We start from the raw sequence: 15671 nt of genomic DNA on the forward strand, positions 1-15671 counted from the left end.
GAGTTGTTGTATTTGACTGCTTAACATGCTTCTTTGATGTTTGGTATGAGGTTTATCTTGCTTGCATTCATATCATATCTTTTCTCCCTTGAAAACTCATATTTCTGTGCTACTCAATACTAGCTCAACACAAGCTTCTTTTATCGAGTTGCAATTTCTTCTAACCCAATTGAAGAGGGGAATCAATTGTTACGAAATATCAAGTCTTATGAGTTTAATTGAAATTGACTTCTTAATAAGACTTGGTATTTCGTAATAATATTTGTTAGACAGATTAAAGCTAACAACATATTTCGTAATAATTGAAATTGACTTCTTAAGTTAAAAATAAGTAAATAAATATATCATCTAACAAATAACCAATTTTAAAATTTCTAACGACACTTTCATCTTAATATAGCAGGTCCATATTTAAAACTTAAATAATTATTAAAACAAATTAATTATGTCTTATAAATAGAAATCACAAACTACCGACATGTGTTTTAGTTCCATCACAATTTAATCCAAATTAAATTGGTAAAAAGTGTAGCTATTAAAATCTTGGAGAAATTACACTTTACCTACCTCGGGTTTGCCTAAAAAATACTTTATTTACCTGTAGTTTAAAAATTGACACCTTATTTACTTGAGGTAAACACTTTTTGTCTCCAGTTATCTACATTTGTTAAAAAATATGGGTAAATTTGTATTTTTATTACCCTTTTATGTCTCTCTTCTCTTAAAACATAAAAAAAAAAAATCAAAAATCAAAAGAAAAAAAAGATCTAAAAGCTAAATTTTGTAAAAATTAAAAACATTCAACCAAAACAATCATTTCTGATTTTTGTATTCCAATTTTTTTTTTTTTTTTGGTCTTTCTTTTATTCTTTCTGCTCTTTTCTATTATATTCTTGTATTCAATGGTGCAATTTACTGAGGCTCCTCCACAACCCTTTCACCAAATGACTTCATTTTCCAATCCCACCATGAATAAAAATCAAACTCATAGGACTCGGCCGTGGCCTGTTTTTCCTACCTCAAAGTCCTTGGCAAGTTTTGGTGATGCCAATTGCGTGGAGCAACTACTGGTCCATTGTGCCAACGCAATTGATGCCACTCTAGCCCAACAAATCCTATGGGTCTTAAACAACATTGCACTCCCAGACGGCGACTCAAATCAATGACTTACTTGCGGGTTTCTCCGAGCTCTTATTGCACGCGCAGCCAACAGTGGAAGTTGCAAAATGCTAGCAGCTATGGCAAATGCTCAAAGCAATCTTGCTATGGACGTATACAATTCTCAATTATTGAGCTTGCTAGCTGTGTGGACTTACTCCTTGGCATCGGTTTGGATTCACAGCAGCCAATGCAGCAATTCTAGATGTTTTTGAAGGGTACACAGCCATTCACATTGTTGATTTAAGCATGACACATTGCATGCAGATTCCTACACTTGTTGATGCTATAGCTAATCGTCACGAGGTCCCTCTTCTACTCAAGCTCACCGTAGTCACTTCCATAGAAGACGTCCAGCCCATCCTTGACCTTTCCTACGACAATTTGGGTTTAAATTTTTACAAAAACTAACTTTTAGATTTTCTTTTCTCTTGATTTTTTAATTTTTTATGTTTTGAGATGAGAGAAATATAAAAAAGTAACAAAAATACAAATTTATTTCTGTTTTTAACTGAGATGGGTAATTAGAGACAAACAAAACTTACCTTAAGTGGGTAAAATATCAATTTTTAAACTACGAGTAGGCAAAGTGTTTTTCGGACAAACTACATGTGAGAAAAATGTATTTTCCTTAAAATCTTTATGAGACTAATTTGTGAGTCTAAAATTTTGATCATATGTAATAATTAAAAGTATGTGAATTTAATTTTGATAACACAAAATCACATTGGCTGAATTGTAAATTCGATTATCAAAAATAAATACTCCCATTATTACTTGTGAAAAAGGTAAAAACAATTAATATCATTTTGCTGCTCTTTTCACTTCTAATAAAATGGAAGTATCGTTTTGTGCATAAATTTCAATGTAGGGCCCATGTTGTAGGGAATGGTGCAGCGTGCAGTGAAGTGGATAATGCAAAGTTTGAGAACGGCCATCTCTTTTATAAATAGTCCGATAAAAATAAATTTTTTTTTTTTGAAACATTGCTTTCTTATTTATTTATCTACAATTCTATGCTATTAATAAGAGGATTTTTTTGTTTCGTTTTTAATTTTTAGTGTACCAAAATATTTTCATGCAAATTCTGACATAACATACCCTTTAGATTAATTTTTTTCCCTACAAAAAAGTAAAAAAAAAAATTGTTAAAACAGGAATACTATCTCAATTACAAAAAATAAAATAAAATAAAAAATAAATAGTTATCCTCACCACCTATTTATATTTAAATTTCTAATTCCTATATATATTTATTATCTATTTGAATTCAAATACTTTAATTATCTTTATAAAAAAAATACAAAATTACTTCTTCCCAAAAAAAAACTCACTACCTCATGTAAAAACTACTCATTCTTATCCCGAAATTTTTATAATTTTTTTTTTAATTCTTTAAAACATTCCAAAATTTTTGTTATCCAAATTCTAAAAAATTATTACAAATCTCCATCTATCCAGAGTATTCCACACTAATGTAGATCATCTTTCTTTTGTTCAAATCTCAAATTTTTTTACTTATCACAATTCTTATCCTAATCAATAATTTCAAATGTCTCATTGGGTTTCAACTTCTTACGGTCCTCTATTTCATTTTTTAAAAATATTATTCCACGTTACCTTACCTCCTTCTTTAAAAAAAAATAAATACACACCATTATTTATATACTTATCACATTTAAGCATTATAACATTAAACTAAAAAAAACAAATAAATAAGAAAGAGTATTATTGCACTCGCAAATCGCGTGTGATGAGTCTAGTTTATCTATAAGAGGATTCCCCTCCTTGGTCTGGACTTTTATATGGTTCAAAAATACTCCTAGACCCGTGGTTTAATAAGGACAACACTTGAGGACAACCTAATGAAAATATATCTCTAACTCCACATAAAATGCCTACAAAATAGGACACTCTCCTACTAATTCATGTCTTCAAAACAAAAACTTCTCAATCCACTTTATATTCCCCTCAACACCACGTTCCTTTTTCTTTTCTTTTTTTTTTGACTTTATCACAACTCACCAGTTTCTAGGAAAAAAAAAAAAAAAAGCCTCATCGCATGCGCAAAGCGCATGTAATGAGACTAGCATATAATAAAGATTTTTTATTATCAATATATATACATATACATACATATATATATATATATATATATGTATAATAACATTTTTAAAACTTCTAAAGTTTACAAATATTGTGCATTTGAATAAGCATTGTAAATTAGGAATGACAATGCTTGACATGACCGGCAAACACAACACAAATACAACAAGAATTTTTACAATTAATGTTTACCGTAAATAGATTTATGTCAAAATAAGGTGATACACTTTAACACAATTAATAAATAAGTCAATTAAAAAACTATTTTCTTTTTATTTTTCTTAGATTATTTCTTGTTTTCTCTTTCTTAATAATTCAACATCAACAATGGAGGAGAAGGAGTTTTGAATCCTAGAGGGCTTAGACCTTTTTATCAAAAATATCAGAAGATGTCAGTTGAACTACAAAACTCTTGACCCTTTAATTATGTATATATTAAAAGCATTATAATTGATTGTGTTGGGATATAGTTCCTTAACCTCGAGGTTTTCCAATTAAATTCAAAGATATAAACACATTGTTGCACTGAATTCAATTATTCTTGAGATTGAGAATGATAATAATGTTTGTGTTGTATTAGTCAAAGGAAACATGTATCTGAATGTAATAAATTGGAAAATTAAGAAAATATATCTTACTTTTGCATACGATAGTTAACCATACCACTTTTCACCTTTCACCTTTTATAAAAAGACTAGTTAGGGCAGCACGTGTAAGGCACGTGCTTGTCATGGAATAAGAGTAATAATTAAGGTCAATTCTAGATTTTATTTGTATCACAAAACAAATGTATAAATCATTTGATTTTTAAAGTACATAGAGATTTACATTAATCAAAAGAGACATTAATTTTAAGAATTTTGATAATGATTTCATAAAAATTAATCATATTTGTTTAAGAATTTTGATCAAACCACAAAGTTAGGATAGCTATTTAACATATCAAAATACATTTTACTATAATATTTTTTTAGTACCTATTTGCTAAAAGCAATATATTCACTTACTAAAAACTTCTAAGAATGATAATGAATATCATCATATTCCAACAATAAACAACTGAGTTTTGCTAAGAAAATAAAAAAGATATTAAAAAATAACAAAAGACATGTGTCATCTAATTTTCCATTAGATAAATTATAAGTTTCGAAAATTTAAACTTAGAAAATCAATGTTCTTTAGATAACAAATAAAACACCCAATGGCGGCTCCAGGATTTTTATTTAGGGGGGTCAATAATGGCGGAGTCATGAATTTATTGGCGGGGGAGGCGTAAGTAAAAAATAAAAAATAAATAAAAATTTCTGTATATATAACTTTCACATTATATACAACACAACTATATTGTACAATAATCTTAAAAAATATTAACATTCAAAAGATCGTTAAGACAACAATCATTGGATGCGTAAACAAATAGAATTAAATAACTAATTATACAGTTTTATCTAATTAATAATAACTTATTATATAATTTATATTTATAAGTTATATCAATTGAATAAAAATTATTAAATAAATAAGAATAGTAACACACTTAGGAGTAGGGCTGGGGCCTGGGAGTAAGTGTGAAACTAAGAAAAATAATGTTTCAGTAATAAAATTTTGCTTTTGAAGTGTATGGTTTTTTAAAATATGCACGCTGTCACTCTCTTGGAATTAGAGTAAACAATAAAAGATTTCTTGGACTTGGAAATGTGTAAAGCACTTATCAAAATACTTGATAAGACATAGAGAAAAACTAAGAAAACATAAATTCAAATTAAACATAGAGAAAAACTAAGGATCATGTTCAAACTTATTTCAATTGGGTTTAACAAAAAAATTAAAATTAGGGTGTTTAGATTTTTATTGTGGCGTCAAAAAAAAATTATATATAAATTTTTTTTTTAGGACCAAGTCAGGGGGTTCATTTCCCTAGGTTTGTCTTGGAGCTGCCCCTGAAAACACCTTATGTCATATTTTAACTTTTCAAGAATTACTACCATCTAAAACTCAAAATACATGAAGAAAATTTTTGGGATGTTAAAATTTAGTGAGAGTATTTTAAACATTACACAAAAAAATATTTCAAGAATCATAATCTTTCGTTAGGGTTTAACTAAGAGAATAACAATATGACATATTTGCTATTTTCCAAAATATTAAAGGAAAAATTCCTTAATTTTAAAGTTTAAGGAGAAATTGTAAACTATCCCAAACATTAAGGATGGAAAGTGTTTTTATCCTAAATTTTTGTTTTTGTTTTTGTGTAAAACTATGTGTTTTTGGTGTGCAAAGAAAAAAAATACAAAAGTCAACCCAAGAAAATTATATGTGAAACAGTGAATTTTAGCTCAACAAAGCTAACTAAACCAACAAAAGATTTCTAAAAACACAACAAAATGACACAAAATTTTCATAATATCTTTATAATTTTGTTATATTTTAGTTTTAAACTTGTAAATAATTGACAGCCCAACAATTTTGAAAATATTGTGATGATAACAAGATATCTTAACATTTTCACAACAAATTATAAGCAATAACTTGTTACTAGTTATTATTGATGGGCAAAAAAATAATTTCATTGGTAAGTTTAAATTAAAACCAATAACAATTTACCACAGATAATTTATTATGAAAGTGTTGTGAGAAATGTTGTGGATATAACATTTCTTTTTTTCACAGTATCTTTATTTTTAGTTGTGGTTAGTTCCAATATGATATTTTATTTTAACCTATAAGAAATTAACGCCTCAACAATTGTGAAAATACAAATGTGAAAATATTGTGACAACTTAATATATATATATATATAATTTGAAAAAAAATAAAAAAAGTTGACCCAACAATATTACCGGAAAAACAGAAACAAAAAACAAAAAAACAAAAGGTAATGTAGCTTTTACACATTCACTCTTTTTATATATATATATATATATATATATATGTATGTATATATTTACACATTCACTCTTTTTATATATATATATATATATATATATATATATATATATATATATATATGTATGTATATATAATGAAGAGGAGATGGAAGTGCAAGGCCCATAAAGGAAAATACATGGGGGACAAGTTTGTGTCAGCTAACAACAATTTTGCTACTTCCAGAACTTAAGGACGTGACAAGTTATGAATAGGCGCAGCAATAAGATTTACATGGGTCTACCCTTACGTAACTTATAATTTCAAGCACATCAAAGAGTTCTAAACAAAAATGTGATAAAATGGTGTATCCACACCAAAGACATTGACTGAGAAGATGGTTTATGCTGAGACTGCTGGGTGCTGAGAATAGAGTGTGATCTTCAGTTTAATACAACCCATCCAAATATTACTTACCTAAAAGTTTAAAGGGGGTGTTAAGAAAAAGGACAAAGGAAAAACACAAGGGTAAATTATGATTGTTTGAAAAGAAACTTTACAACTTCAAAAAGAAAGCTGTCATATATAAATATATATATATATATATATGAAATTGAATATATAAACATAAATCAGTATTTAAAATAAGTAAATAGTAAGTAGAAGTGAATAAATTGTTGCTCTAGACTTCTAGTGACAAATGACAATCAATTGAAGACTTACATGTCTATGCCATCCATTCCCACAATACTGATTTTGGGTATGCACAATAACATTTTTAAAACTTTAGAAGTTTTAAAAATATTGTGCGTTTGAATGAGCATTGCAAATTAAGAGTGACAATATTTGATATAACCTACAAACACGTCATGAATATGACAAAAATTTTTACAATTAATGTTTAATGTAATTGGATTTGTATCAAAGCAGGATGATACACTCTAACACAATTAACTAATAGGTCAATTAGAAAACTATTTTCTTTTTCTTTTTCTTTTTCTTTTTCTTTTTCTTAGATTATTTCTTTTTATTTTTCTCTCTTAATTATTCAACAACAACAATGCAGGACAGGAGGAGTTTTGAATCCTAGAGGGCCTAGACATTTTTATCGAAAACACCAGAAGATGTCAGTTGAACTATAAAACTCTTGGTCCTTAGATTATGTATATATTAAAAGCATTATAATTGATTGGGTTGGGATATAGTTCCTTAACCTCAAGTATTATACTTGAGGTTTCTCAATTAAATTCAAAGATTTAAACACATTGTTGCATTGAATTCAATTATTCTTGAGAATTAAATTATTCTTGAGATTGAGAATGATAATAATGTTTGCGTTGTATTAGTCAAAGGAAACATGTATTTGAATGTAATAAACTGGAAAACTAAGAATATATATCTAACTTTTGCATAAGTTAGTTAACCATACCACTTTTCACCTTTCATCTAACTAAGAAGATAATGAAGAGGAGATGGGGGACAAGTTTGTGTCAGCTAACAACAATTTTGCTACTTCCAGAACTTAAGAACGTGACAAGTTATGAATAGGCGCAGCAATAAGATTTACATGGGTCTACTCTTACATAACTTTTAATTTCAAGCACATCAAAGAGTTCTAAACAAAAATGTGATAAAATGGTGTATCCACACCAAAGATTCATTGGCTGAGAAGATGGTTATGCTGAGACTGCTGGGTGCTGAGAATAGAGTGTGATCTTCAGTTTAAGACAACCCATCAAAATATTTTTGATAGATAACAACCCATCAAAATATTACTTACCTAAAAGTCTAAAGGAGGTGTTAAGAAAAAGGACAAAGGAAAAACACAAGGGTAAATTATGATTGGTTGAAAAGAAACTTTATAACTTCCAAAAGAAGTTATATAACATAAATCAGTATTTAAAATAAGTAAATAGTAACTAAAAGTGAAAGAAATGTTGTTCTAGACTTCTAGCGACAAATGACAATTAATTGAAGAGATACATGTCCAATTCTGACACCTATGCCATCCATTCCCACAATACTGAATTTGGAGAGGGGGTGGGGGATTTAGTACAGCCATAGTTTGAATCACAGTTTCTTTTGTTTGCATGAATTGCCAAAGCCCAGACAATGAATTGCCAAAGCCCAGACAATAAGTACAGAAAAAACAAGGCATCCCAATGTTGAGAGAAATTTCAGAGATTTTATTTTCATTTCTTTTAATTGGTAAGTTTACAGATTTTTATCAACAGAAAATAATAAATATATAAAAAAGGGTAAGTTTACACTTTACACATGGCAGATCACAAGGCGGTTGGTGGTTTTGTATAAAATCATGCCAAGGCAAACCAAACGCTATATACCTTGAGAAGAGCATCAGCAAATGAAAATTTGATAATCTGGAATTGCATCTCCTACATCCAAGTAGTTCACATCAACTGCAACATCTCCAAGATCATCTGGCAAACATCAACCAAACTTGCGTTCATTTATTCCTTCCAAACCAAACATAATCAACAAATATAGTAAAAATGTCTAAATTTTCAAAACCATTGTGGTATAGAAAAGATGAGCAGAAACTCAAACCTTCATATATGGTCCTTGCAAAATTTACATATTCAGGAATGAGATCTCTATATATGATACCTTCTGGGCGGGCATCCAGCACCACCAGGACACCTGTAAAATCAATACCAAAGCCAAATTAACTATCTTGGTGACAAAAGCAATGATCTTTGAATTCACTTGAGTTCCATGGAACATAGAAAAGGAGATCATGGTTCCTTTGAAATCTAAGAAACTGAGGATACATCTTCCTGACCCCCCACCTCCAGGAATAAAAAAAATGTATGCATATAAACTCAACGATACCTATTTATATAATCCGTGAGGACGTTTAAAAAATGAGGCTTAAACAAAAATATTACATATGGCAGTGCAGCATAAAGAACCAAGTCAACTATTCAATGATTTTGGACCAAAATAATCTATGAAATGCACATAACTACCAGAGTAACAGAGAATGAACATTTCTGTGCACATAAACATCTTGCTAATAAGCATTGGAAAAATTCATAATCTGGACATTGTTTTACTAGCATAGTTTTGGCTTCTTGGGGCTTGGATCCCTCTTGGTGGTACTTCAAACAATTGGAAAAATACATGATAAAGTTTTTATGTTTATAAGCTACAAAAGTTGTGGTTATCAAGGACTGGAAATGCATTTGTTGATCAAATGCAGACATGACAAACTTTTTTCAGCTTTGGTTAAGTTGGGAAATGTACCTGGTGCGACCCAAGCTTTAGTGGAATTGCTTGGCAATGGAGCCAGCCATAGAATATTTCGCAAGTTCATTGAGTCATCATATTTCACATTAGAACCTGAAAGATTACACTGATATTAGCACAACCTCACAAAAAGGCGGCAATTTCCAAAGTCTTATGTTTTAAAGTTTAAATATTAAAAGTTAGCAATTATTCATCTTTTGCTAGTGACATGGTCTACAAAAGTACAAATTGATTTGACTGATTGTAATTGTTTTAACATTTGAAGAAATGTTCATAAAAAGTACCAACGGAAGAATTATGATAGCTTTGTTTTAAAATTGTATTTTTAAACCTCCCTTTGCAAGAGAGAAAATTTAATGATTCTAACATTTTATACTGAGCCAATATAATAAAGTAGCAGATTTGAAAATGATGCATGTAATGAGACTCTAATAAGAACATTGATCAAATGTGTTATCCAGCAACTCTAACCTTTTTGACAAAAACCCATATTGTATGGAAACACTTCTTTATCATATGCTGGGTATTCTTTGGCATGAAACCTGACAAACATAAAGTTCTGATATTATAAGGTGTATCATCGTTTATGAAGTTTGTTTATACAAAAATTACATCTTATTTAAGCTCAACCATTTTTGGCATTAAAGTGGTAAAAGAATGGCGTGTAAGAACAATGACAACTTACAATATACCAAGTCGTCCTGTGTCTATGGCAAGAAAGAGGTGGCCATGAAAGAAATCGTAGCGGTTTAGGGATATGTTCAGCCCAATGGTAGGACCCCGGGCAGCAATCGCTTCAAATAAAAATTCAAGATACAGATTCAACTCCTGCCATTTAACAAAAAAAATTCCAGATTAAATAAAAAATTAGGGGACATTTTTTGTGCCTATGATCCTGTAAAGCAATTGAAATATTATTAATGCAATACAAACCTCACTTATGAAGCGTCTCCCATACGGTGTTCTGGTCAACTCACATCGGTTCTCTTTTGATCCTTCAACATCAGGAACCTATTACATCTAAAGGAAGTAAGGTTTACTCATCAATCTTCTACAGATTCTTTCAATTTTAGCAATAACCAAGACGAACAAAAAGAAAATGACTTTAAAAAAAAAAAAAAAAAAAAAAAAAAAAAAAAAAAAAAAAAAAAAATCCTTTACCAGTTTCTTAGATTACCATCATACACACATACACAAATTTATACATTTGACACTGACCCAATTGAGAATAAGCCGAAAACTTTATAAAACAATATCCACATTACCAAGCAGAGTCAAATTCAAAGCTACAAACAAGGTCATTCGTGTAAATAACAAACAGAACCCATGAAAAAGAACTCACAGCAATCACGGTGGGATCAAGAGCTCGTTGAATAGCAGCAGGGTCACCACCAGAATCAACAGCAAGGCGAGCAAGCTCGAGAACCGGCTCTGGGGGCCACCAAATGAGCTCATCTACCTCTCTTTTTTGATCTGATGCACCAATTCTTGCCAAACCCAAATCTTTTTTAGTTGTCAAACACTTTCTGGACCGTAGTTTGGGGATTGTAGGAGTGAAGGGAACAAGGAATTTGAGACAGGAATTGAGTTCGTGGGCAACGAGGGGTTTGATTTTGGAGGACTGGGATTTGGGTCCAAGGATTGAGAGCAAGTCTGAAGGAGTGGCTTTGGGTGTGGAAGTTGGAGGCGAAGATGGCTTGTGAAAGAATGGAAATGATGAAGCTGAGAGAGAGAGAGAAAGAAGGATGGTCAGTCTCAGAGAGAGAGAGGCCTTGCCCATCCCCTCCCTCTCTATCCCTCTGTCTGTGTGTACGTTGGGATATATATCCATATATGTTAGTAACTGAATTGCAGGGGTTACGGCTTGAAGTTTGGCACTTTTTTTTCTTTCTTTTTTTGCGTCCGAATTAGGTCACACATGGTGACACGTGTTTACCCCCAAAAAAAAAAAGTTTGGAACTTTCTTTTTTTTTTGGTCAAAAAAAGTTTGGAACTTTCTCTTTCTATTTGTTTTCTTTAAATAATAATAATAATAATAAATTTTAATTTGGAAAGCATACTTGGGAACATTTGATAATAATAACAATTTTTTAAGAAGAAAATAACAATAATAACATTAACATACAAACAACATGAATTTATCCAAGTCTAAAATGTAAGGTGTGCATTCACTAATAAACAACCAAGCATCCATCTAAAATGGTTCAAAGATTAACAAATAGCAAAAGCAAAATACAATGAAGTGCATTTCTCTATCGGCATTCAACTTTTTTCTTTCTTTTTTTTTTTTTTTTTTTTTTTGAGAAACATCTTCATTCAGCTTTGAAAGTGATTCAAAAAGCCAATAATGACTCGCATGACCATTAAAGACAATGATGACAATAAAGATCAAAAGAATCAATGAGACAATCAATAAAGAGTAAAGAGAAAATTCCAAGAAATAAAATTTTATAAGAAGTGCATTTTCCCAAAAAAATAAGATATCACAGTATTTCCTACTTACATGTCTTGTAAGCTCTATTCTTTCATTCTCACATTTCTTCTTATAACCATAAATTCTCAATCCTTCAATTCCTACTTACATCAAGCTTTATTGAAAGTGTTCCAAATTTCAATAATAATATTTACAATTCCAAATTCATTATTGTGGTTGTGGGTATGTTTTAAGATTTGACTTGCTTAAAATGTTTTATAACTCTATTTAAATTATTAACTAACCATGATTATGGACTACTTTACTTGAGGGTGACCATAATAACTCTTCTATCTACTAAGAAACCAATGCCCCCCAAAAAAATGTTCTCACTCCACAAAAATTCAACTTTCAACTTTTACGGGTTTAGTAGAGGTGATTGACAACAGTATTACACAATAATATTGAATTATATCTACATAAGGGAAGATCAAATAAAAGAAAATTAGATAACCTTCAATTATGTTTACTAAAATTTTTTGCTTTGTTGAAACGTAATGCTTGCGTTTATTACTTGTTTTGAAAACAATGGATCCCACAGTTTCAAAAAACAATGGATCCCACAGATTTGACCAAACTCTTTTATCTCTTAAATTAAGGAGTTTATCTTTATCACAAAAAGAATTCTCACCCTTCAAATTTAAAACTTATCATTATAAAAAAAAGGTACATGATGAACTCTATTCCCTTATCATTATTCCACAAAAAAAAAAGTAATCTACAAATTCTATGCGTTACTTTTTATAAAAATATATTTTTTTTAAATCTCAAAAATAATAATAATTTCTCACTCCACAAAACTTCAACTTTTACGGGTTAATAGATGTGATTGACAACAGTCTTATACAGTGATATCGAATTGTATCTACATGGGAAGATCAAATAAAAGAAAATTAGATAACCTTCAATTATGTTTACTAAAATTTTCTGCTTTGGTAAAACGTAATGCTTGCGTTTATAGTCTGTCTCAATTCAGATTGTTGTATTACTTGTTTTGAAAATAGTGAACCTTACATATTTTTCTAAACTCTTTTATCTCTTAAATTAAGGAGCTTATTTTTATCACAAAAAAAAATTCCCACCCTTCAAATTTAAAACTTATCATTATAAAATAAAATAAAATAAAATAAAAAGAGTACATAATAAACTCTATTCCCTTATTATTATCCACAAAAAAAGAGTGACCTACAGATTCTACACGTTAATTTTTGTAAATATATATATATATATATATTAAATCTCAAAAATAGAAATGGTTTCCCAAACAATTATTTTTTTGTTTTGAAGCCAAACATGTAAAATATAAAAATTATTATCTAAAATCTAGTTTCAAGTTCAATTTTTTGAAAATCGTTTTATACTGTTTTGAAAATAAAAACAAAAATCCTCCTACCAATCAAGCCCTAACAAACCAAGTGTTTGAATAATCATTAGTAGAAAACAATTCAATAAAATTATCACACTTCTTAAGAGCAGCTGTACAGATTATGAGAAAAGCAGTATTAAACTAAGCTAAGATTGCTTTGCATTCAACGTGATTAATAGTGCTACTTTTCTTGATGTTAAAACATTTTACTACCAATTCTATACAAATGTGATTATTAATAGATTTAATCCCAAGTTTGAAAAAGATGGGGGGAGGAGATTAGCCATACCCGTATGCCCCCAAAAAAATAAAAATAAAAATTTCTCACTCCACAAACTTTGACTTTCAACTTTTACGGGTTTAGTAGAGGTGATTGACAACAGTCTTACATAATGATATCGAATTATATCTACAAAGGGGAAGATCAAATAAAAGAAAATTAGATAACCTTCAACTTTGTTTACTAAAATTTTCTGCTTTGCTAAAACGTAATGCTTGCATTTATAGTCCGCTCAATTTAGATAGTTGTATTACTTGTTTTGAAAACAGTGGGCCTCATATATTTGTTCAAACTCTTTTATCTCTTAAATTAAGGAGCTTATCTTTATTACAAAAAGAATTTCCACCCTTCAAATTTTAAACTTATCATTATTAAAATAAAATAAAATAAAATAAAAGTACATGATGAACTCTATTCCCTTATCATTATCCACCAAAAAACAAAGTAATCTACAGATTCTATATGTTACTTTTTGTAAATATTTTTTTTTAAATCTAAAAAATAGAAATGGTCTCCCAAACAATTAGGTTATGTTTAGTAATAGTTTTTGTTTTCTATTTTCAAAAACTTGTTTTTGGAAATACAAAGAAAAAAAAATTTCTTGTATTTTTGAAATAAAAAACATGTTTGGTTAGTTGAAATTAAAAAGATAGTTTTTTTGAAGAAAAAAATAGAAAATACTAAAATATGTTGTTACTAAGATTTAAACTCTAATGCTAACTCATTAAATGAGATAGATTCATTAAATTAAATATGTGTTTCCATTGACTTTTAAAAATAAGAAATTGAAAACTATCTTTTTCATGTTTTCAATTTCCTTCACAAATTGAGTTTTGAGAAAAAATTTTGTTTTCTGTCTATTTTAGGTTGTCAAACAAGTTTTTTAGTTTCAAAAATAGAAAATTATTTTTGGAAACAAAAAATAAGAGGAAAAAACAGTTACCAAACATACCCTTATTTTTTTGTTTTCAGTATTTTGAAAATTAGTTGGAGCCAAACACGTAAAATATAAAAATTATTATCTGAAAACTAGTTTCAAGTTCAATTTTTAAAAAATTGTTTGATACTGTTTTGAAAATAAAAACAAAAATCCTCCTACCAATTAGGCCTAACAAACCAAGTCTTTGAATAATCATTAGTAGAAACTAATTCAATAAAATGATCACACTTCTCGAGAGCAGCTTTATAGATTATGAGCAAAGCATAATTTAACTAAGCTGAGATTGTTTTGCATTCAACGTGATTAATAGTGCTACTTTTCTTGATGTTAAAACGTTTTACTACTAGTTCTATACAAATATGATTATTACTAGGGGTGTGCGCGGTTCGGTCAGCTTGATTTTATCCCATATTTATCACCTAACTGATAGGGATCGGTTTTCTCATAATTGGAACTGATGCACACCGTCTAGGGTTGGTTTTCTGACTTATAGAGGTGCAGTTTTTAGTGGTTGGTTTAATCAGTTTATTATTTTTCAACTCAATAGAGAGGCAGAAAAAGAAAAAAGAATGTAATGCAAGTGAAATTTATGTTGATTTGAATGTAAAAAAGCAAACAAAGAAATTTTTTGACAAATAAATGCTTTACAATGAATTTATCCTACAACAAATAAACAAAAGCCAGTGTCTAATAAGAAGTACGGCAGTACCACAGTAGTTGTTGTACTCTACAACCTCTACTAACTTAGTAGCTCAAAATCCCCAAGTCAAAAAACATAAAAATAAAAATACAAAAAATCTAAACTAAGCAATATTTGGAATCATTAGTTATTGATTGGTAATTACATTTTTCCCATAAATGATTGAAGAGTCCGGATAAATGATTGAAGAGTGAGAACTCTCTTAGTCTCCCTTAAAATCTCTTTGTTGGAAAAAAAAAAAAAAAGTTTCAGTACTTGTCGACTATGAGATTTTGAGTGGGAAAAAAATAAGTTTCAGCACTTGTGGACTATGAAACAAACATTGAAACTTACCAACGGTGTTGCGACAGACTAGCAGAGGAGTGACTCACTTGGCGTGAGCTGCAGCTTCAGGTGTGAGAGTTCTGAATTTAGAGTTTGGAAAAAAAGAATTTATATGGTTACTCAATTTTGTAACCCAAGCCTTCCACGACATCATTTTACACCTTTTTTTTTTTTTTTTTAAAGCCCAGT

At 29.4% G+C, this 15671-nt stretch overlaps 1 protein-coding gene and 1 pseudogene across 2 annotated transcripts; one reads left to right on the forward strand and one right to left on the reverse strand.

The window, feature by feature from the left end:
• The first annotated feature begins 902 nt into the window (after window positions 1-902).
• On the forward strand, window positions 903-1575 carry LOC115982437 (annotated as a pseudogene).
• Window positions 1576-8296: 6721 nt separating this feature from the next.
• On the reverse strand, window positions 8297-11236 carry LOC115979436. Of its 2 annotated transcripts, none has more exons than XM_031101481.1 (7): window positions 10742-11236; window positions 10333-10410; window positions 10085-10227; window positions 9871-9941; window positions 9397-9492; window positions 8758-8790; window positions 8297-8570 (listed from the first exon to the last, which is right to left on the reverse strand). In XM_031101481.1, the coding sequence occupies exons 1-7, from the start codon at window positions 11228-11230 to the stop codon at window positions 8488-8490; spliced, it is 993 nt and encodes a 330-aa protein (XP_030957341.1). In that variant the 5' UTR covers window positions 11231-11236; the 3' UTR covers window positions 8297-8487. The 2 variants fall into 2 exon arrangements, with proteins under 2 accessions (XP_030957341.1, XP_030957340.1); XM_031101480.1 differs by having other exon boundaries at window positions 8302-8570; window positions 8698-8790; window positions 10742-11235.
• Between the last annotated feature and the right edge of the window lie 4435 nt (window positions 11237-15671).

This window comes from Quercus lobata, chromosome 3 (assembly GCF_001633185.2).
Source record: "Quercus lobata isolate SW786 chromosome 3, ValleyOak3.0 Primary Assembly, whole genome shotgun sequence".
Lineage (NCBI taxonomy): Eukaryota > Viridiplantae > Streptophyta > Magnoliopsida > Fagales > Fagaceae > Quercus > Quercus lobata.